The sequence below is a fragment of the Corvus moneduloides genome, chromosome 1 (genome assembly GCF_009650955.1).
Source record: "Corvus moneduloides isolate bCorMon1 chromosome 1, bCorMon1.pri, whole genome shotgun sequence".
Lineage (NCBI taxonomy): Eukaryota > Metazoa > Chordata > Aves > Passeriformes > Corvidae > Corvus > Corvus moneduloides.
The window spans coordinates 116,576,168-116,599,179 of record NC_045476.1 but is presented as its reverse complement, the minus strand read 5'-3'; the positions used below and the strand labels follow the sequence as shown (position 1 = coordinate 116,599,179).

General features: G+C 40.0%; 1 protein-coding gene across 3 annotated transcripts in view; it reads left to right on the top strand.

Annotated features, from left to right (window-relative positions):
• Positions 1-2,016: 2,016 nt before the first annotated feature.
• The window catches only part of CHST9 (carbohydrate sulfotransferase 9), an 88,725-nt gene continuing 67,729 nt past the window's right edge, over positions 2,017-23,012 (top strand). Inside the window, exons 1-3 of one of the 3 annotated variants that reach the window (XM_032124107.1) lie at positions 2,017-2,769; positions 2,871-2,967; positions 9,204-9,412. In XM_032124107.1, the coding sequence (XP_031979998.1) occupies positions 9,313-9,412 (100 nt within the window). In that variant the 5' untranslated portion in view covers positions 2,017-2,769; positions 2,871-2,967; positions 9,204-9,312. Of the gene's footprint in view, positions 2,770-2,866; positions 2,968-9,203; positions 9,413-23,012 lie in introns of those variants that run through there. The other 2 variants (XM_032124103.1, XM_032124124.1) reach the window with 2 other exon arrangements.

Here is a 23,012-nt window from a genome sequence, read left to right as displayed (position 1 = left end):
TGTTGAATTTTTAATCTTTAATCTGGTAAAGATTCTTATATCCATAGCTGGACTATACCCTGTGCACCAGGAGAATCGGTGTGGAACAAGTATTATCAAAGCTAAGTGCACTAGTCTGGAGTTCTTTGTGGTATGGGTTTTTTTTTGTTTGGTTGTTTTTTTTACTAAGTTGTAAAACAAGACCTGGCTTTATCCCAAAGCAATTAATTTATTCCGTTAACTGAAGAAAAATAAAAATAAAGACATCTGATCTATTCAGTGTTATATATAAGTTTAATTAGTTGATGGATACAGCCTGAGTAGATCAATCTGAAGAAATATGTTTACAGCATGTACTTACTGAGTGAAATTAAATCTACAGCACCCAGAAGGTTAATCTGTATATCCTTATTAGAAGCTTCAGTGACCTTCATTACAATCTTCCAAGTGTATTACATCAGGAAAATAAAATTTAGTAGGCATGTTGTTTTTCTCTAAAATCTCACGGGCCATCAGGGACTAATGGATCTGTAATTTAAATATGAGGTTGCATTTTTTGTTGAGGCATATGGTTAACATAGGATCACATCCCTGCCAGGTTGTCTAAAAGGGGAAATATGTTCAACTCCCCTGAAACAGTAAACAACTGCCATATTCTACTTCCCACTCTCCTTCCTTCCCTTTTATTTCTACTAGGCAGCCAGACAAGCTACAGGTGTGAGGGATAGTCTTTACTCACTAGAACTTTAAAATGGATCCGTGGTTGGCTTTAATGGAAAATCTTTTCTCCCTAGGCTTTCTCTGAGCTGCTGGCTCCTATAATGAGCTATGACTAGGGAGACCCTTAAGCGAGACAAAACAGAGAAAATTTATAGCACCACGGTGAGGTTACATGTATTCACACAACCCAAACTAAGTAGGAACAGGACAGTTTAGCACCTGGATTGAAAATCCAAGGGAACACTCCTGCACACAGGTCTTGGCTGCCTATGGCTGTTGCAGGTCCTGGAGCACTTTTCAGTGAACATCTAAGCTTTGGACAGGGTAATTACAGTCTGCTTACCCAAGCCCCCTTGGAAATCTGAGCAACACCAGCTCTCTGCTCTGAAACACTTGTTTTCAGCTGGTGGGCCATGTTCAGCTTCCTGCCGAAGGTTGTGCTGCACTGATTGGGGAAGAGATCCCTGTGTGCTGCCTCAGCACCGTGTGAGATGATTTGAGATTTGTTGGAGTAAAAGATGTTGCAAAAACTCGAATGGGTTACGTTACTGCTACTCCAGGAGAGGCCTCAACGCCAGAAGTGAGCAATGGGGCAGTGAATCAGGGAGCATTTTTGAAGTACCTATCTGCTGGGGCGATTCTGGGAACACAGCACTGCAGTGAAATGCCTAACGGAGAGAGAGACAGAAGTCGTTTGAGCACAGCTTTGGAAAGTCAGAACTCCTCTGTGCTTACCCCACTTTAGCAAGGGCCAGAGCTATTTCTTCAAGGACTTCCTTGAAGAAATGTAAGCAAAGCAATGTTGCCGTTAAAGAGAGATAATGCCATTTATGTCCATGTTTGGTCTATTGTCACAATAAGCAGATAAGGTTTGCAAGGCACATGTGAAGCTCCAATAAACACTAATTAAATATTTTTCTCTGTCATCCATTTCCCATAGACGACAGTAAAGTTTCTACACTAGCTGTTTTAGTAGCTAATTAAAACTATGAGGTGCCTCTACCTGGCAGCTTAGACATATTTATTCGCTAGCACAGGGAGAGCTTCCCCTGGATATGTAACCACCAACAAAACCTGTTAGCAAAGCACTTCATCTCCGGGAGCCGGCGAGGGAGCGCCATGTCACGGCGGTGCTGGCACGCACGGGGGGCGGCCAGGGGGACTCACCTGCCCCGTGGGGACCCGCCCTCGGGGGCCGGGCTGTCCCGTGTCGCCAGGGCCTCTCCCCAGCCCGCCCGGCCCCAAAGTTTGGCGGGGAAACTTTGTGTGTAGGCGCCGCTGTGGAAGCGCCTCCCGGGAGCAGCGGGCAGGTGAGGAGCTGCCGCCGGGCACCCACCTGGGACGAGCGGGAGGGCGGGCGAGCTTGCGGCGGGATCTGCTCCGCGGCCCCGGCAGCAGCCGCTCCCCGCCGGCACCGCCCAGCCCCGGGGCGTCGGGACCTTCGGCGGCGGCAGCGGCGGCGGCAGCACGGCGGACCGGCCCTGGGGGACGAGGATCAGCCCCGGCCCCTGCCGTGTCCGAGGAGAGGGGGCTCCAGCGCCGGGAGCGGCCCCGACGGGGCGCAGCGCGTCCCCAGAAGTTGAGGGGATGGCAGAGCCCCAGCTGCGGCACCGCGCGGGGCTGCGCTCCGCACGCCGAGCAACTTTTCTGCTGACTCCCCACACCCACACACACCCCTCCGTCGTCACACACCGGGAATCGGGAATTCGTGGCACGTCTCCAGAATAAAAAAATGGGCTGGTATTTTGCCTGTGCGTTTTCTAGCAGTAGGGTGAATGACTGGGGCAGGCTGCGAGTCTTGTTGGCATGCTGATAGCACCTCGGTTCCCTGCAGTCCGTAAACAAGACTGTGTCATTTCAACAGTTCAGAAAAGGGAAGATCTGGCTTTGACACAGTCCTTTTGCTAACGTTCCTTATCCTGAGAGTGGGAAGAAATCCCACCTACAATCCTGCTAGAAGACTGAGAGAAATCAAGTTTCTGTCTTGCGAGCAGTGTTTTTGTTTAACTTTCCAAAATCCTGGGGACTTCCATGGCACTGCTCACTGACTCCCAGGAGTGCTTCAGACAGGTAAGACCTAAGTATGCCGAACTCGTCTTTTTGTGCTAAGGTCCCTCGGTCCTGACTGGGAAATGTTATTAATAATAATGATTTTTCCTTTTTGAAGTGAGATGTCCAGCAGCTGTAGGATGACACCCTTGGAACTGAGCATCCTGGTGAACTGGTGAAGTTGCAAACTTGATGCTTTCTGTGTCTTCTCTATTCTCCGTAAGTAACCAAAACTTTCCGTGATGCTGATGTGTCAACCTGCATACACATGGGTAACGCAACTTGGCATTTATATGGTCTTAACACAAGCATAACTTTTGTTTGTTTAGAACTGCAGCTTTAAATTAACCTACAAGTGTTTGAGGCAAGTTGCTATGTGCATTAAGCCAACATGGTCCGAAGTTTAGTAGGATTTATGGTTCAGAAGCAGGACCAGGTAAGTGGTGCACGTGTTCTCAGAAGCACTGAGCCTTGCTTACGTCCATTGTTTCATTAAATTGATATTTTTTCTTTGGAAGTATATCAAAAGGATAATGATGAACTAATGATGTTAATAGATTAAAATGGCAAAATCAAATGAAAACCATATTTTCTTCGCCGTGTTATTAATTTTGTATAATATGTTGTATGCTATAAAGTGCATTTATAACAAAATGTAATTGCTATAACAACATTGTGGTCTTCTGTGTAACAAGGGAGAGTGGAGTTGAAAAATGTTAAATACGTACAGGTTGACTGGGTGAGAAGTTGCCTTGGTGATGTCGATATTTGGAATTTCCTGACTGCTGTTAAAATTTCAAATTTTTAAGCTTTATTTTTTCATAATATTGAAAAAATAAAGCGGGGCTTTATTGTTTCATAATTGGCAGTGGGTGAGTGAAGAATGCTCACTTTGATAAAAACAGATCTCTCCTTTGAGGAGAAATCCCTATACATTTCATAAAAAAATTTCATTATTTGTGTCTTATGGAGCTCTAACTGAATTCTCTTAACTTGATTTGCAATGTTGGTAGGTAGTAATCTTCTGTTATTGCCAGTAATAAAAGTTGGGCAGGCCAGATGGTGTCTTCAATTACACTTTAACACAGCCTTCTTATAAGCAGCTCTTCAGGTGAAGAAGTTGCTGAGGTGTCAGCAGGACTGATGTAACAGTGGGCCTGTAATGATGTTTGTATCCCCCTAGTAAATTCCTATGGATAGGAAATCTACTTAAAGGGAATTTTGGTTTGGTTTGCGGTGATTTTTGGGTGTTGTTGTTTGGGTTTTTTTCTGGGGGGTGTTTGATGAGTGGCTGGTTGGTTCAGTTTTTTAATTTTTACGAACTTTCTCAGCACCACTGTTTGACTATCTTGATCTTCTTACTCACTTCAAATTTCTGTAAGGCCTTTGCCTTCACCCAGCCGTAACAGCGTAACTTGCTGGAGATACAAAATAGTAAATACTGAATGTTTATTTCTAGCAGCCTTTGTAATAAACCAGAATGAAAAGTAGCACTGCCTGATCTGAGGAACTGTGTGAGCATTGTTAAGAGCTGGAGCTCTGCCTTGTGCTAGTTGTTGTGAAGCCAGAAAGATGAGATGTGGACAGTGGAAAGGTGATCCTGGAGGATCATCTGCGTGTGAAGTGGGACATGAGCTAACAGATGAGAAGTGAGGGAGGAGGGGGAGCGTTGAAGTGAGAAGATATCCTTGCCTCCTTCCACTGAGTGAGCTGAAAGTAGTCTGGGCCAGTGTCCAGCAGAACATTCCTCACTGCAAGATTTTCTTGCCATGATAACTCCAGTGGAGGTATCACAAAATGTAGTGCTTCTTGAGGTAAAAAAGGAAGGAGGGAAGAAAATGAAAAAACAAAAAAAAAACAACAAAACTGTGCAGTTGTAGTAGCTTTCTGTGTTCTTTTTCTCATTTTGTTTTCATTAATTCAGTTGTGTCTAAGGAGACACTGAGTGGGTGGGAATTTGTGGTATCCCACAGTAATATGAATGCTTTGACCATTATAAAGATTGTCTGGGATTTTTCATCTGTTTTTTGCTGGTTAACCCTGCTTCTTGATATTATTTTTTTCCAGGTGAATCAAAAAAAAAGCTGAAATTAAAAAGAAAGGTTTCTAAATAGTTTGAGGCAACCTAATGTTTTGCGTTTATATGTTCTTGATTTTGGAACTAGGTGATGGTGAGGGTCACAGTGGCAAGAAAATCTAAAGTTAGTCAAACATACTGACCAGATGCCATTGGTTTTGTGTGGTCTAGAATAGGAAGGAGCCAGAATGGTACCTGAGTGCTGAGGTGCCTCTCCTCAGCTGCAGGTATATTTGATTGCAAGGAAGAAAAAGTTGGATGATGTACTGAAAGGAGGAATCATGCCAAAAGCAGGAGGTGCACTCTTCCCCATTTTTGGGTGGCTGTGTTATTTCAGTTGCTTATGTTGGCCTTGTACAGGAATATACCTATTTGAACCCAAAACACAATGGGGAAAATGCAAGGATTTTATATCAGTGGAATGAGGATTCTTGAAATTCTTAATATTTGACAACTGCTAAACAATTTGGACTCAGAAGTAAATGACTCTAGACCCGTAAAAATTCTAAATATTTTTTGTGTTTGTCATCTAAGGCACGTTGTGCTATTGTCTGCCAGACTTACTGCTTCTCCATGATGGAAAAGGATACGTAGTAGTGTCTCTCCAGTTTCTTCAAGTTTCAAGTTTCTTCAAAAGAACTTGAAATTTTGGGGTGTGTGGCTTCAGTTGAAACACATGGGACATACATCCCAAAGAGATGGGGGTGATGTTGGGCAAAAGCAAGAATCTAGTCCAGCACAAGTGTAAGGCACAGAGCAGTTTCTCAGGCTACTTTAGCTCCCTTATAGCAAGAGCCACCCAGCAGGATGGTCCAGGTATCACCCAGGGGAGCCACGTTGCCCAGAACAGGGAGCAAAAAAAAGATTGACAGCTTAAGCAGGGATGCTGAATTTCTGTCTGTATATGGCTGATCTCTTTTAAAAATACTTGGGTTGAAAGTAACAGCTTCTTGGCTCTTCACAGCCACAAGAAAACATTTATCTTGATTAAAGAATATTTGGAGGTATTTCCTCTTGCCCAGGATGCCTGAGAGTGTAATCCATGACGGTTGCTTTTTAATACAAAAGGAGCAAATTTGTCAGTGTTGTGCAGCCATTTTTCAAGTTCTACTAGAAGACTCACAGACACAGACTTTTCTAAATGTCACTATAATTTTTTCATATGTGGGTTACAAATCACTGTATTAAATAAATTAAACTACTCATTCAAGCTGAAAATCCTTTAAAATCTTAAAAGGTAGCAGAAGAGTTTGGTTTGATGTATTTAGATTCTAACCTGAGCTAAAATCAGTAGTCTTAATTAAAAGTAGTGTTACTCTTGTTTAAGCTTAAAACTTAGCCAATATGTAAATGAGGAATACAGTTTCATATATATTAAATTTAAATAAATTAAACTAATTGGAAGCAGCATGTAAACTCTTGATACAAAGATAATTGTAGTGACTGTGATGGTGGAGTGAATTTGCCTTAGGGTGTGTTTGGTAGCTCAAAACAAAACAAACTACCTTGAACTGCTGTTTCCTTTTACAAACTTCTTTCCACTCAAAACCAAAACTAACCTAGTAGGAAAACATCTGTTTTCTTATTAACAAATTAAATTGCTTAATAGTGCTCCTTATTTTACTATACATCTGCATCATCACCTTTCAAGGCTTGTAGACGGTGCTGCATGCAACCATGATGGTGTTTGGGCAAGGTGAGCTGTATATCCTGTGCTGTCATGGGTCATGGATGTATGTGATACTGGCTCCTGCTCTAGGAAAAATGACTGCCACTGTCCCTTGGGTAAATTCTTTGTGGGCTGTAATGTGTTAAACTTGGTCAGTAAGCCCTCATGGTGGTGGCCAGAGCTGGGCAGTCAGGGAGGATGAGAGCAAGTGGCTGGAGAGAGCAGCAGTGCCAGCCTACATGTGTCAGAAGTGTTCATGGAGATGTGGTATGAGACACTTTGCTTTCAGCATCATCCATGTGGCCTGAGAAAGCTTTTCTTGCCCACTCAAGGACACTGTTTTTCAGAAAGAAGGGCTAAATATATGGGAGGTTTGTGTAGTCAGAGATGGAAAAAAGTAACAACATCATAAAAGTGGGCTTATTTGGAGGCATGCACTGTCATTGTGTGTGTCTGGATTCCTCACCTTTTTATTATGAGAGGAGCTTGTGAATCCCAAACAGCAAGCAACTGATTCCTGCTTTCTTGTACCTCCAACTTAAGTAATTAATTTCAAAGATTCTTATTCAGACAGTCACGTCTTATTTATTTGCTGCCTTTTTTCCCTCCTAATCCAGCTGCTCTCAATGTCCTGTTACATGAACAACATGGCTTTTGTTTGTGGGAAAACAGAAGAGGTTTGTATTCACTGGTTCTATGACTAGTGGCTCTTGAAGCATTGCTTACACTGGGAAGCCTCTGTCTCATTAGCAGAGTGACTTCTGAAGACATGCAAACAGTGCATTTGCTGCAGCACTGAAGTTAGGTGCAGAGACCTAAGTAGCCTTGTAGCATAGATAAAGAAGATTGCAGATCTGAGAGTGCTGAGAGAAGGCACTGTAGGAGAGGAAGGTACAAGTGATAACAGCTAATGAAGAGCTGGGTGAAAGGAGGCTCCACTACCCATACCTATACAAAAACCATTTCACAGCATTCACCAAGCATTTTCTTTGGTTTTGCCCAATCTTCATAGCTTCCTTCCAACACTGTGCATCATCACAATAGCCACAAACAGGTTCTTGTATATAACACGTAAGAAATTCTCTCTCAGTAGAATCAAAGCAGAAAGGCCAAAGTGGAATAAAGCCTCTCTCACCTTCATTTCATGTGCCTGGTTCAAACCAGTTGCTTCATGACCCTTACAAAAAAGACTTCAGACAGAACATTTACATTCTGTTAAAGTCTAGCTATCTGTCTTCTATGGAACAATTACACATAAAATGATTAATATTTAAACCGTGGCTTACATTTTCTGCCAGCCAGTCTGTGCTTAAGAGAAGTATATAGTTTAATGGCACAGAACTGGAAAAACATCTGAAACGTCCTGAACAGTTCTCTTGTTCTTGAAATCTTTTTTGTCTTTCTAATGTAATTACTTTGTTCATTCAACAGCTGTTTTTAATGGGAGTTCCTGCTAAGCTTTATGTGTACTGTATTTTTAGAAACTCAGCAATTATAGATATAACAGTGCTGAGTTATTAAAAAATACAAACTTGTGGAACATGGAGTACTTGTATGATTCAGAATAATTGTTAAGTGCCTGCATTTTCTTTTTCTGTGTGTTCAACCGTTTTATATTTCAAATATCTTCCAGTAGGCTGTATTCATTTAAAAGCTTGAGTCTTTCCTAGCATTCTTTGTGGTAGTTCATCAGACATTTCTGTCATATGCACTGACAAGGCTGTCCATTATGCTGAATTTTAATGCATTTTCTTTTCCTGTGCAGGCCAGTTCCAACAACTGCTCTTCAGCTTCTAATAATGCACTTTCAAACTGAGCACATTCTCATTCAGGTTAGGGAGTTGTCTTCTAGTGATCCACAGTGTCTTCATGTTCTGATGTTATAAAATGAATTTTATGGCCCCTTTGTGGCAAGTGCAGGGTATCAGGTAAATTACTTACTTCCTCTGGGCCCACTGCTGTACAAGAAAGTAATCTTTTTGATAAGTTTTTACATTTGAGCTCATTTCCATTAAACTTAGTAGCAAGAATTGAGTTCCTGACAAGTCCCTCTCCATGTAGCAAAACAGCTGAGTAAAAAGATGATCCATTAATTCATTTTCTGCTGTGTTACTGATACCATCTTATGCCAACATTTCCTAATCCTGCAAAACTAAACTTGGATTTATTTGAGGGTGAACATCATGGTATAACTCCTCGATGTGCAGGCTGAACCGATGCCGAGGCTCTGCGAGCAGAGTGATCACATCGTGGGGTGATCCATCCTTAGGGGCACATGATTATACAGTCCAGAAACAGAGGTGCTGGGTTGCCCATCACAGGGGGCTGGCAGCCTCTTGGAGTGTGACCCAGCCACCTGGGAGGCTCCAGCTGCTTGCTATAGCTTCCCAGCTGTGATGGTTGGTGAGCAGAGTGGGGTACTGGTGTGACACTCAATGATCTCCTTTGGGTCATCACCTCCCTCTGTTATGGCAGCAGGTGATGTTTGCTGTTCTGGAGGTGGGATGGTCTTTTCAGCCACTTCGAGAAACACATCTGCTTGGAACTCGTCTGGGGGTAGAAAGAACATCAAGACTGTGAGCAGAAATACAAGCATTGAATGTAATAGCTTGTGAGAGTTCCAGCTTGTATATAGTATGCTGTTTACACAGTCTCTGGTGAAGAATAAAAATGTAACATGAGAACAAACTCCCTCTCTTGTTATTCCAGGTTGCTGTCTCTGGGGAAGATACCAAAGAAGATGCAGGCATGCTGAAAACTTCAGGAAAGTGAGCAGTGAGTCCTTCTGAATGCTGAAAAGAAGCCCCCTTATAGGGTCATGAACCTAAGACAAGTCTTCGTGTCTGTACTGCTGTTTGGAGTAGCTGGTCTACTCCTCTTCATGTATCTGCAAGCTTGGATTGAAGGACAACATACAGGTACACCAAGTTTTCTCTCTTTTTTTTTTTAATGTAATTGCATCTATTATTTTAAGATGACCGTAAAATCTGCTGAGGACAGTTGGGGGTAGAGTCCCCCCCTTTGGCAATAGAAGGGCTTTGAAAATAGTCTTGTTTTAATTGCTACACTTTATTAAGAAATTTCTTCAATCACATGAAAAGATGCCCCCAGCTACCTAATCGTATTGTATCAGCTTCATTTGCAAAAGCAAGTGTTGCAAAAGCATTCTGCACGTCCAATTTAGAAATAATTCTCTATGATGATTTGTTGTGGGGTTTGTACATTACATTTTGTGTGGTAAAGCAATTTTTGGAGAATTACTGCTGTGTTTTATAGACAAAAATGGTCTTCTAAACAGCAGTGCTTGTGGAATCATCCTTTCCCTTTCTTTTTGGTGTTGTTTGTTTGAGACTGAGCCTACAAGACTTTTTATATGTAGCATCAGAGTCATATTGCAACTTCAGGTAAATCTCTGTTAGCATTGGCTCAGGATTATACTTCTGAATGATATTTCCGTTGTTCCCCATTTATGATATTTTGGTTTGCACCCCAGCTTGATCTAGATTCTTTTATGGACAAAACTAAACCAGGATATTTACCTCAACCCCTACTGGAAGCTCACTTCATGGGACCAGTCTAGAGTTAGTCTGAAGTAACCCTCCACAAAATGTGTAAGGGGTGGGCGTCAGTAAGGTCCTTAACAGCCATGGCTTTGCTCTGCAGATCCACTTCTATTATGTCACCTTATCAAGGGCATATCCTTAATTTTACTTGTATACTTGTACTGGGGAGTTAGGGTTTTGCTTTCATGGCTTGATTTTGGTTGGGTTTTTTTGGTGGTTTTTTTGGTTGGTTGGTTGGTTTATTTGCTTGGGGGTTTTTTGTCAGTGGTTTTTTGTTTGTTTGTTTCCAACTTATTAAGTCTTGACTTTTAGATCCTCTTGTCTCTATCACTCAGCTTTCATTTCCTCTGTAAAACTCTTACTTTATCGTATGTTGATACCATTGTGAAGAAATACATCTGTAAAACCACATTAGTCTCTGGCTTTATTGATCTGTGCTGTTATTCCATATGAGCTGCTAGACTCCAGTATGTTTTAGAGAGCACTGTTGAGGGGGAAATCTAGTGCATCATTCCTACAATTGTTTGACAGTGACCTTGAGGTTTTTTTCAGCTAAGTGCAATGATCACATCATGAATTTTGGCTTGTTAGTTTTTCTGGGCTGTCCCAAGGTATTCACAAGCTTGTATTAACAAAACTTTCATAAGAGGTAATACAGGCTCCCTTTGGAAACGTTCCCTTGTAATCAGTTGTTGACAGAAGGGTGCTGGCAGAAACTGAGCATGAAGCAGGAGGGGGTCTTCCTTGAAAATCTCTACTGTTGTCAGGAATGTTAAGGGCAGATATCCTTGCTTTCAAGGTAGTTCAGGAATGTAGATCATGACTGTAGATTATTGATTTATTTACTTGCTGACATTCTTCACATTCCTCGCATCTTTTCTTGTGCTGTAATTAACCTTTCTTTCCTTGCTCCTTGTTGCTGTTTCTCACTGCAGGTTTTTTTGACTCCTTTCTTTTGTATGTATCTCTCTACCATTAAAAAGAAACAGGAAAAATAAAATAAATACTCAGTTCTTTTGGCCAACCAGATGCTTTCTTTGGGGTTTTCTTTGATATATTACTATAATCTTCTTCAGGAGAGAGGCTTCTCCTTGCACACATGTCATTTCCATGTGGAAACATTTCTTTAATAAAATGGAAACTATCAGAAAATAATGGTTCGTGGGCTTAAAGTGTGACTGCAGTTCTGAGTGCCCTTTTACCTCATTAGACTGCTGTTGTGACAGCACTTCAGCAAGATCCAAAAAAAAGAATTTTGGCATTCTCTACAGTAGCAGTAGAGAAGGTATGTGGTCATGCACGTTGGCAAGAACATGGCAAAAACTCATTCTTTGGTGTCTGCTCTTGCTTCTTCTTCCAACTTAACATTTTAGGAGCCATTCTTTTTTATTTCAAACACCTGTATCTCCCCTAAACCTTCTGCAGCTCAATTCTCTAATGCTCCCCTCCTGTATGCTGTTTAAGAGTCAATATGAAATACAACATATTTGCATATTCACAATATACATAAGTTTAGGGATGGGCATTTTGCCATCTATTTTTTCCCCTCTTCTGCTGTGTTTTTCATATTGCCATGTGTTGTGCACTGTGGCTTTTTTGGGGATGAGCTGTATCTGGAGAATCCTAAACTGACAAGTATCTTTGCAAGGATTTTATGCGTTCCTTTAATCTCCTCGCTAGCTGCACAGCTGTAAGACAGCTAGTTTTAATCTGCAAGTGGCTGAGCATGTGATGCGATGCTCTATTCGGAAATGGAAAGTGCGCCTCGTGCTTCTCAATTGCCGTGCTACGAGCCTGTAGAGACAAGTGTTTGTTGTAGGCAGAACTATTTTTATCTTCCACGGTGCCCTGCTCAAGACCTACAGCATTCATGTTTGCATTTGGTTGCTGAAGGGATGGAAAGTTGGATGTGTTTGAGTTTAGGAAAGTGTCTATTTTGCACTTGTGAAATGCTTCTCCTTACCACCCTGTTCCTCTGAATATCTGGAGCCTTTATAAATCACAATTTCTGGAAAAGATAGTGAATTTTACTCAGTTGTTGTTTGTAATGTTCATGCTTATTTCTCAGGCTCTCCTAACTGTGGTGTGAATTATTCCCAATCAGATGTAGATTTTTGGGGGGAACTGGAAAATTATACGGTAGTTTTCAATTTCCTTTTTAATGTTTGTCCTACTGTATTAAAGTTGGGCTATTTTCTTTCACACTCACCATTCTTATTGCTACTTTTTCTAGCTACTCATAATTTTTCACACTATATCCAATGCGAGTTTTTATTCATAGTTTGCTTTCTCTCTTTTTGGATCTCTTATTTCTACTTGCTTTTCACATCTCTGAGATCTCAACTGTGATTTGAGTCCCATTTGTCTTATTTTGCTCTAGACTGATCTTATCTAAGCATGTTTTTCTCTGATTTACTTTTACAAACTTCCCTCATTACTCAAATGTATCCAGCCCAGGAACACCTCTAATTTTTCATTCTGTCCATCTACTGCAGATGCACCTGCAGGCTCAGCAGCTGGATGTACCTCTCAGCACAGCCATGTCTTCTGCTCCCTCCCACTGTGCTTGGACTCTTCAGATTATTTCTAGTCATATTTATCATCCCTATACCTTAAAAAATGGAAAATCTTTCATTTAGAGATGTCTAAGAAACAGCTGCTAGCTACGTGGTGGTCCTCTCTGATGGCTTTTCAGAGACATTAGCAGACTGAGAGAACAGGGGAGCTTCTTGGTTTGGCTCTGGGCATGGAGTGTATAAAGACAGGATGATAGATCTTTACTTCTGTTGGGTATCTTCAGTTCACCTCGGTGGAGTAATTGGGAACAAACTTGTCAATAGACTGGTGTGAGCATCAATACATACAGACTTCTTCTGGATGAAAATTTAGTTGACAACATGATGCAATATGTATGGAGCCCTTCATGTTCTCCATATATAAATATATCCACTTGTATATAAATTCACATACATGAATGAAGCTTGACGTGAATTCAGCTGGATCCTACAGCTTTACTTGACAGTTCTCCATACCATCTTGAATTATGCAGTGCAAGCATCAAATATTGTGGCACTGATTAAGGAGCAATTACTATTTATGACATGCTTAGAAATTTCCAGCACTGTTAATCTTATTCAGGGGAAGCAAACTGCTGGGCCTTCCAGGGCTGATGTTGAGTTCTGTACCATGAATCACCTGAATTAAGTGGTTGTGGGGTACAAAGGACACTTGTGATTTAATCCTGCAGTATTAGAGATTTGAATTGGAGTTTTAAGATAGTTATTCTAATCTTGTACTTTGAAACACCTTGTTTTTAGGGGGACTGTTGTGATTTAGTGTGACTGATGAGTACAAAATAATCTGAGAATATCTTTGAGATTAGAACTGTGTGCTGGGTTTGTTGTTTGAGTTTTTGCCATGTATTGGTTTTTCCCTTCCCTCAAAATTTGTGTATTTCTTCTGTTGTGAAGTGTGCCTAGTAAGCCCATGATTATGAAGGACTACTTAAGAACAGTGTAGTATTTCCACTAATTAAGGTCTGCACTGCCCTGCCATAGATTTCTGGTTCTCAAGGGTGAAAAAGTCTGCATCTTCTCTTTCCCAGCAGTTTTGTATCTCACCTTAAGGGTACTGAGATCTTTCTGCATGCTATCTCCTCACTTTGCAGGGTGTCAATTTTGTAGCATCACTGGTTGCCCAGGCATCCTTCCGCAGTCCATGTGCTTTCCAGCAATTTGTGCATCCACCTCCTGAGGACGTTCATGACCCAGATCTTACACTCATTTCTCAGGCCACGGGTCTTCTTTTGTAAAGAAACAAAATAAAAATTCAGATAAAAATCACATTTTAAAAAAAGTTTTAAATTGCATGAGCTTTCATGCAATTCTTAGCACAAGCTTTCACAATTTAGTCTGCTATTGTTGTAACCACCTAGGCTGTATCCATACTACATATTCCTTGGCATAAACAGGTGGGCTTTTTTCCCCACCTTGCCAGATTTGGTAATCCAAGGGGGTCTTTTGGGTCCTTTAGTAATCTGGTGAATTTTTTTGAGTCCATGGAGTGACTTTCTTCCTTACCTTGACACTCTAACTAGCAATTGAATGTGTATGTACACACAATAATATTTACTCTTTTTTGGTTTTTTGGCTTGATTTTTATTTAAACTTTGTCTAAAGTGAAGAAACACTGATATGTCTTAAAGAATAGTTCATAAGTAATGAATTGCAAAGGCAACTGTTTCATAGAAGTCATAATTTTTATTAATTAATCTTCAGAAAATACCTCAAAGTAATATATTTGTAGAAAACAGGTTTGTAAATAAAGAAAAAAACACTGCTCAATAATGGTTATTAATTATGAATAATTTAATTCTTCTAGTAACATTGAAATATTTCTGCTGTCAAAGTCCTGGGTGGTTTATGGGAGTCTTTTAAGTCTTCTGGAGAACATCACTGGTATGGCAAACAATTCTTGCTGGTTTACAATGCCCAGCTACTAATGAGGCTGTTCTAATGAGCCTGAGGGTACTTAGGTTTTACCTTTCTGGTTGGAATATGCTGTGGGTTTTGTGTAAATTGTTTCTCTTTCTTTGCTTTTTTAAAAATCTACCCCATTATTGGATTGAAGCACAAAAGAAAGAGGGTTCAATAGGATCAGTAAATGCTGATTGGTTAACGACTGCAGAGGTACTGAAATCCCAGAAATGCTACAAAATTTTATTCGGTTAATTTCTCCATATAACACAGAATGGGTTTCCTTCTTCCCCCCGGCCCCAGTTTTCAGTAGATGGAAGCTGTAGGGAGAGAACAATTGCCTTTGCAGGAAAAAAAGCTATTAAGAAATAGGTGAAATTGATATTTTCTCAAACCACAATGGTCTAAAAACACAAGTAAAAGTTAAATATAAGAGAAGATGGTTTTCTGAGCTACTGATTGTAGAGTATCACCTTGTCTTCAGCAGTTGCAAACCCCAGAAGCTTTAAGAATAAAATGTTAAAATTTCATATTTTATAACACTCAAGGCTGTATTTATCTGTTTCTGAGGATATTCTTCCCAGGTCTGGCTGTTTAGCAGCCATTTCATTCATTTTTTGTTCGTTCATTTTCATCTTGCATTTCATTCATTTTATTTTTATCAGTCCTATCGCTAAATCACATTTAATTTTAGAAATCTTTCTGGTTTCGAAGAAATTCCAACTTCCACATTCTGGTGGTACAAAACACCAAGTTCAGCCTTTGACTAATAACCACCTTGTCAACTAAACCATAGCATTAAGTGCCATGTCCAGTCTTTCTTGAACACCTCCAAGATGATGACTTCACCACCTCCCTGGGCAGCCAGTTCCAATTCTAAAATATGCTTTCCATGAAGAAATTCTTCCTGATGTCCAACCTGAACCTCTCCTGGTACAGCCTGAGGCTATGTCTTCTCTTTCTGTTGCTGGTTTCCTGGGAGAAGAGATTGATCCCCAGCTGGCTACACCCTCCTTTCAGGCAGTTGTAGAGGGTGATAAGGTCTCTCCTGAGCCTCCTTTTCTCCAGATTAAATATCCCCAGCTCCCTCAGCTGCTCCTCATACAATTTACTCTCTAGAAACGATGATGAAAAGATGAATGTGTTTTCCTTTTCATGGCTTGTTCCATTTTCCTTACGTGCACTGCACATTTTCAGAAGAGCAAGTGGTGACTGCTGCAGTATATTTAAGGCTGCTTACCTCTGTGTCTGATGTTGAACTGCTTTGATATGTTGCTTGATTACAAACAGTCCTGTTAAAACGTGGTGTGGTCTCTGCAAAATTCAAAGGGAAACCTTTGGTTTCTTACTGGAATTAAATTGAAAATTCTGTTCTTTAAGTGTGTGTATATACATACAGGTATGCATATATATTTGTTTAAAGTATCCCCTTTATTTTCCTTCTTTTTATGGGAGTAGAGACTGCTGGTAGGAGAAATATTTTAGATGGAAACCTATCTTCTTACCACAGTCAGCTATTGGGATACATGGGAATGAATTTATATGGAACCATTTTTTTGGTATTCACATTCTAGAGCCTTCATTTCTGTCTTTTTCTTCCATTTTACTCATTTTGTCTTACTGTAAACAGGTTATTGGTGTTAATTTGGGATATTTCTGGAGCATATTGCAATGTGTGTGAAACAAGCATTTAGAGATCAGGAGGCTGACAGGTTTCAAGTAATGGGAGCCATTTCAGTGTACAAGGAGTTAATGTCTGACAGATGATGTGTATGATTTAGCTAGAAAAAAAACATGATTTGTGTCAAGGAGCAAAAGATTCAAGGAAGAAGAGAAGTGCCTTTGGTTTTTTTTTAATGTGAAAAAACCTGGTTTTATTTTTGGTTCTTTCTTATTTTTAACGGTAATCATTATTTCACAGCAGCATAAATATTGGCTGGGCTTTCAAATTTGGGTCCCTACTTCCTCAGAGGAGTGTCTCACTTTTTGTATTTTTTTTAATTTATGTTAATAGCATATTCAAAGAAAAAGAATGTTTCTACATTCTACCATATTCCTGTGCAAGACATTTCCTATCTGTCAGTTTGAAACTGGGAAGATTCATGACACATCAGCACATAGTGTTTTTCCTCACAGCTCCTCCAACCTTGAGCCTTGTGGCTATATGTGTGGGAGTGAATGTTACTGTGTTCAGCCACAAAGAAGAGAGCGCTAGCTGAGTTTTCTCAAATGCTACGTTTAAACAACAACAAAATCTAAAATAAACAAACAAGCAAGCCCCTTCCAAACCTTCCAAATTGACTCATTTTTATCAAAGGTCAGCGTCAATAATCAAATCAGCTTAAAGATTCTGCTTTTTGTAAACCAGTAAATATTCATTACTCAAGAAAACTGAAAAATATGCTGTATTTTAAGCATTTCCCTGTATATAGATGAAACCGTTCTCAGGCATGTATGAGCCTCCCTTGATGTAAAGTGATGGGGAATAGAATACCACACAAATCCATTGCTTTGGATTTTGATTGGTTTGATCTTGATTTAGTGAAGATATGCAGCAGCATCCTGTACTGCCTGGAAAGCCATATTTGGCAGCGAGTACAACCTAGAAAATATTATTGCCTAGAGTGATTCTTTCGGAACTCTCACTCCTTCCAGTCCCACTCATATCCACCAAAAATGATTGTTTCCTTATCACTTGAGAGCCTCCCCATGGTAACAACATCCAAGACAGTCATTGACCTCTATTAAACCTGTGTGAAAGCTGTGTGATAGAAGTACAGTTTTTCCCTCTCAGCTTTGTTGTTTCAAATGATTTTGTTTATGTTGACCTCTCAGCTTTCTATCACACAATCCTGCCAGGAATTCACAGCACATACCTCTAGCAAGATCAGGCTGAGTGGGCACAGTTTTTGTCTCTTGGCACCATCTACAAGGGACAATGACATGAGTTATCAAAATATTTGAGGAATGATAGACATCTTTCTTCTTCTTTTTTTTTTTCTGGAGAATGATAATAATTTTCCTGTTTACAGTTCCATAGTATGCTGATTAAAAAAAACCCAAGACGTGGTCACTGTTAGACTTTTCCAAATGAACAATGACTCTTTTTTGTTTGGTTGGGTTGGTTGGTTGGTTGGCTGGGATTTTTTTTTGTTTTTCAGGGATGTTGCAGCACAGAAGCTTCTGGAATGGCAGGGGTGGGATACAGTGTTGAGTCAATGGTTGCAAGGATTTCAGTTCCCATGGACAAAAACGCCTATGATTCAAGCAGACAACAAAGAGGGAAGAAGGGGAGGAGCTCTTAAGAAAGTCCTTGGCTTTGGAAAATTGACTTTCTTAAGTAACAAAGATAGCGAGGCAAAATTTGTCTCCTAGCAAAGAATTTCATTGCCCTAGAACATAACAGGTGATGGCCTACTAGCCACAGATTTCGACATGCACCTCAGGGGATGTCTTCTGCATGTCATAGACACTGGGTAACATCCAGGAACGTAACTGAAGATCAGCAGCCTAAGGTTAGGAATAATCAGAACCAATATTAAATTTCACTGTGGGTAAGTGCCAGGTGAAGGACGAGGTGTTAACTGATTTTATATTTAATGTGATTGGAATGGAGCAGGTCATTTCAGTACAAATTATAGTCCAACAACAGAAGAACTTGCCCAGCTGTATGGACATGTGTAAGGGCATAGATGGAGGAAGAATCTGTTAAAGGTTTGTAATACTTTCTGTGACAGATATATTATGATCTAGGCCTAATACAAGCCTGCACTTAGGATCAGCTCGAGTGGACTTGGGGTTGTTTAGAGTTGTGTAGCTGGGCCCTGGGTATGGGCATATTGCCTCTCAGTAAATTATATGCAAAAGAAATGAGGGTTTGGAGGTGTTTGGTTTTGATTATGGTCAGCTAGGGAGATGTGGTGCATGAGTTCTGTTAGTTGCAGCTGGAAACATTCAGTTGCGTTAAAGAGGAAAATATCAGTGCCTCATGCTTTGCCATTCATCCACAAAATAGCTCTGTTAAGGAAAGAAAATATGTCTAACAGGAAATAATAAGTATGGTAAACATTGTTTGCAAAGACAGTTTTTATTATACTTTATATTCTTGCTTTAATTTTTTAAAAGAGCTTCTTCTGGGAAGAAAGGGAAGCAGCTGTTCCTGAATTGTTGCCATACCCCCATAATGTTTCTCTTGTTCAGAGGTGTATGTCATGAGAGGTTACTTTGACTTTGCATAACCATACCATGTTTTCAGTTGGTAAAGGTGGGAGATAATGTTTTGTTTAAGAAGTACATTTCTGCTCCCATGCAGCAGTTGATGGTCCCCAGACAGTGCAAGCCTTAGTGTGAACAAGGGTCTTGCTTTCTCGGGTTAGGATGGGGGCCAGTGGATCTCCAGTGAAGACACCCATTTGCTGGGAAGTGCAGTGTTTTCTCTGCCTGGCTGGGAGTCACAGTGTGGTTCCCACTGTTCCTGTTTGCTGGAGAAGCTGTCTGCTGTGGCTGCTCCTGTCAGCATCTCAGAGGGAATGAACATACAGCAGGGTGTGTGCTGTGCCCTCACAGGAGGATCAGCTACTCACCTGGAGGGGACACAACGTCACGTCTGTGCTCATGATGGACACAAACAGTAGAGTGCCAAAAAGCTGCTACTGATGGGCATTGGCAGGGGAAGGACCACCAGCTTTGTCCTTTGCAGAGGGCTTTGGAGACAGCAGTGGATTATGAAAAACTGCAGCTCTTTAGTTACTCGATGGCTGCTAGCCATCGAAGATTTTGGTTTCTTCCACCAAGTGTCCTTGAGCCCTGTTACTTTTCAAATGTGTTCTTCTTGACTTTGGCATCTTCTTGACTTCTGCAACAATGGCAGAGAAGAAGAAGCTTAAGTTAGCAAAATCTTAATAGAACTGGGTGAATAGAATTTCACTTTCTGCTCCACTCATCTGTGCAAAATAATTTTTTTATTCCTGGAAGAACACTTAGTGGACAAATAATGCAGTGGAATCTGTTGCAATAATGTTATTGCATTAAAAAAACCATACTACAATATATTGAAATGTTACACTACACTTTTCGAGTGAATTCTGGCAATACAAATCAGGAAAATACATAGATGCATTAATTTTATTTTTGTTTTTCTTTGTTTCTGGCTCTTTCTTGCTCTCATTAAAGAGTCATTAATGCACAGTATGCCTTGTCCACTGCTGAGAACTAATGGGCCACAATCTGTTGACACAGGTCATGGCACACATTGAATTGTGTGTAAAATGCAGCCTGTTACTTTAAAAATTATGCATATAATTCATTAAATGTCATTGCTTTAAAATGATTCTGTACTTGCAGTCAAGAATTATGGAGCACTTTCCAGAAAGCAGTTCTGTTCTTGATGCTGGGCCAAAGAATCAAGACTTTTCATGAACTTCAGCTTGATTTATAAACTATTTGGAAACACTCATGCTAAGTAGCTCTACAGAACAGTTGTTAATAAAGGTGACAGATATTTGTTTTGCTTAGAAACTGAAATTTCCATGGGAATTAAGATTCTCAAGTTGTCTAACCTTTTCTGCCTACCAGCAGTCCTCAAAGAGGTCATCAAATATGTAAAATTCTGACACTGGGGAAGAACCAAATCTGTCATGTTGTGTGATGGGAGGGAAAGAGGCAGGTCAGGCAGCCTAGTAGAAGGATGGAAATTTACTTGGATGTGTTTTCATCTTTTTTACTCTTTTGCTGTGGGAGCTGCTGAATTATTAATGCAATAATAAAGTCCATTTGTTGTGAATAGACTCCTAATCACTAAAGAAATTACTTGTAGGATCAAAATCATTAGAGTGAGAGTTGGCTGACTGCTCGCCGAATAAATTATATCCAATGAAGAAACAAACTGTAAAAGAAATACACTAATTTTTTTTCCAATAATTATTTGATGAGTTTTCTTCTTCCTCTGTGCAATTTTATGTAAAAGATTTGCTCTTGCAGTCTGATCGCAGGTAGAAGGCAATGAAAAACATCTCAAAACCCCCCTGGCTTTGCTTCTGGACTTCAAATTAGTTTCATGGGATGGGGGCCAGCACAAAGTATATGTGAAATATAACAAATAATATGGACTTTGGGGATTTTTTTTTTTAATTTGCTTTATCCTCTTACAGATGGCAAAATTAATTTCACCCTACTTCTTTTCTGTTATAATTTTTCTGGTTCTGTGTGCCTATTTTGAAGACGAACAGGAGGATGAGACTGGGCTTATGTAGGCTGAGGTAGTTGCAGTGAGGTATAAATACTTCATGATTTATTTAACCTTTGAGCAGAAATTCCTTTCTGGTAGAATTAATCTGCAAATAGCTGAGGTGTGCTACCACTTAAGTTATGATTGATCATGCAATATAACAAAACTCTATTGGCATCAGGTTTAGGACTGATGTACATATAAATATAATGCAGATAAAGCTGCCAGATGCTGTGACTGACAGGTGGGTTCAAGGTATTCTTGGCAAGAAGACTCAGCCTTGACTCTCCAGCCACTAAAATGTGCATATTGGACAGCTGATATTAATATTCTGTAAATAAAATGCAGTTTAATGACAGCTGGGAAGCAGTTTAAGCAAAGTCTAGTCTGTGATGACCAATGCACACACAAATTAATAACTGCCTTTCTGGAAAGTTAGAGGTTGATCTTGGTATTTTAAATGAGCTAATCCATGTGGACTAATATCCACTTAAGGCATTCATATTAATTACTTGGGGGAAGTCAGATGTTTATTTGCAAAATTTTGCTATCCTTTCAGCTTTCATTTGGGGCTGAGGACCACATATTTCACCTGGGTCAGAGGGCTGCCAGAATGTCTAACTCTAGAGCTGGTAGCACAGCACCTTTTTAGTTTCATCTCTCCGTAAGGGCCAAAGACCAAAGAAAGGACCAAAACCGTTTGTTCATTCTGTTCAATAATGTGTTTCTTGAAGCTGACGCATTCACTAAAAAATGTGCTTTGTAACTGTTTATCCCCTGAGGTAAGCCATAGAAAAACAAGAGCAATGGAAACAAAAAGGCAGAGAAAAGCAAATGGTTTCTGGGTCCTTGATGATAGGAAAGGAGTGTAGGCTATAGATGTTTAATTCTACCTTCTGTTATGACTTCTGTTACAAGAAATGCACTAAACTTATTTTATATTATTACATACTTTTTGTACATGTTAATATTTTTCATTATTATATTATACTTTTGTCAGATTATTGCTTGGCAGTTCCTATCACTAAAATATTTTTGTCCTTTAACTATGTTGTTTGTCACACATCAATCATCAGTTAAAAAATTCTCTATGATAAGATCATATTCTGGAGACACCATCTAAGGAAGTCTGTCATTACACAGTAAGCCTTTCATTGTGAGTATCCTGGCCAAAACCGTGGTTTTGCCTAATTCTGACATTTCAGGTTTTTCCAGAGCTCTAGTTCCCACTGATATTTCTTTTCTTGCCCTCCAAATATCTGGAAGCAGCTAATGCGACTGCAGTTTGTAGTGGTTTTGAATGGGTGGATTTGTAGGATAGCGTCTCCTTCCATGATGCAATTTAATAATATCTTCCTCATGTTAAGATCACCCTTTGCCAAAAAGATCTGTGCTTCAGAGAATGAGGATGCTTTTACTGATCCTACATCTGATCAGTAGAATTAACAAAGTTATTTTTTGTGTGTGGAACACTGAAGTTTGACCAGGTGAAAGTACCTAAGTGTCCGTTCCTGCTTTTTTTCCTAGATATTCTTTTTCTTTGACATTTGTTGTTTTCCTCTGATGTGGTAGTGCACTTGCACAACAAGTGTTTGTGGCATAGAGGTAATGTTTCAGGTAGTTATATTGCTACAGACAGTCACATTTTGTTTTTCAATAAATAGCCATAAAACCGAGCAAATAAATATGTTTGCATTTCATGCAATGCCAAATACTGTATTATCAAAAATGTTCACTTGAAACTCCTATCTAGGAGTCTTTTCCAGTTACTAATAAAACAAAATATTTGTTGTGAGGGAGCAAGGCCTAATCTTATGTCTAAATATCTAATGTAAACTAACAGTAAACATTTGTATGTGGAAGCCTCGTAATGGTGTAATGCTGTGAGCTGGGGAAAGAGGAATGCCGGAAAGAAGGGAAGTCAGAGCCTGAAAAGGAACTAAAATTTTGGTGGTGTGACATTCAACGAGTCCAAGAAAAAAGCCCAAATCACACTGCTATGAGTTTTCTTTTCTGAATAGGAGAACAGTGTAATCAAGTGAATCATAAATACTTTTTTGGATGAGGGATATTTATAGGATCTAATGACTTAGTCTTAGACTGCCATGAATACCAGTGAGGGGAGACGTTCAGACTGGTAGAGACCTGAAAGTTGTAAGTTTCCAAGAGAAATGCTCCTTCAGCCAAGCAAGCGTGGTAGCGAGGTGATCACCCTCTGTCACGTGGGACATATCAGGTCACTTTTACCTTCAGG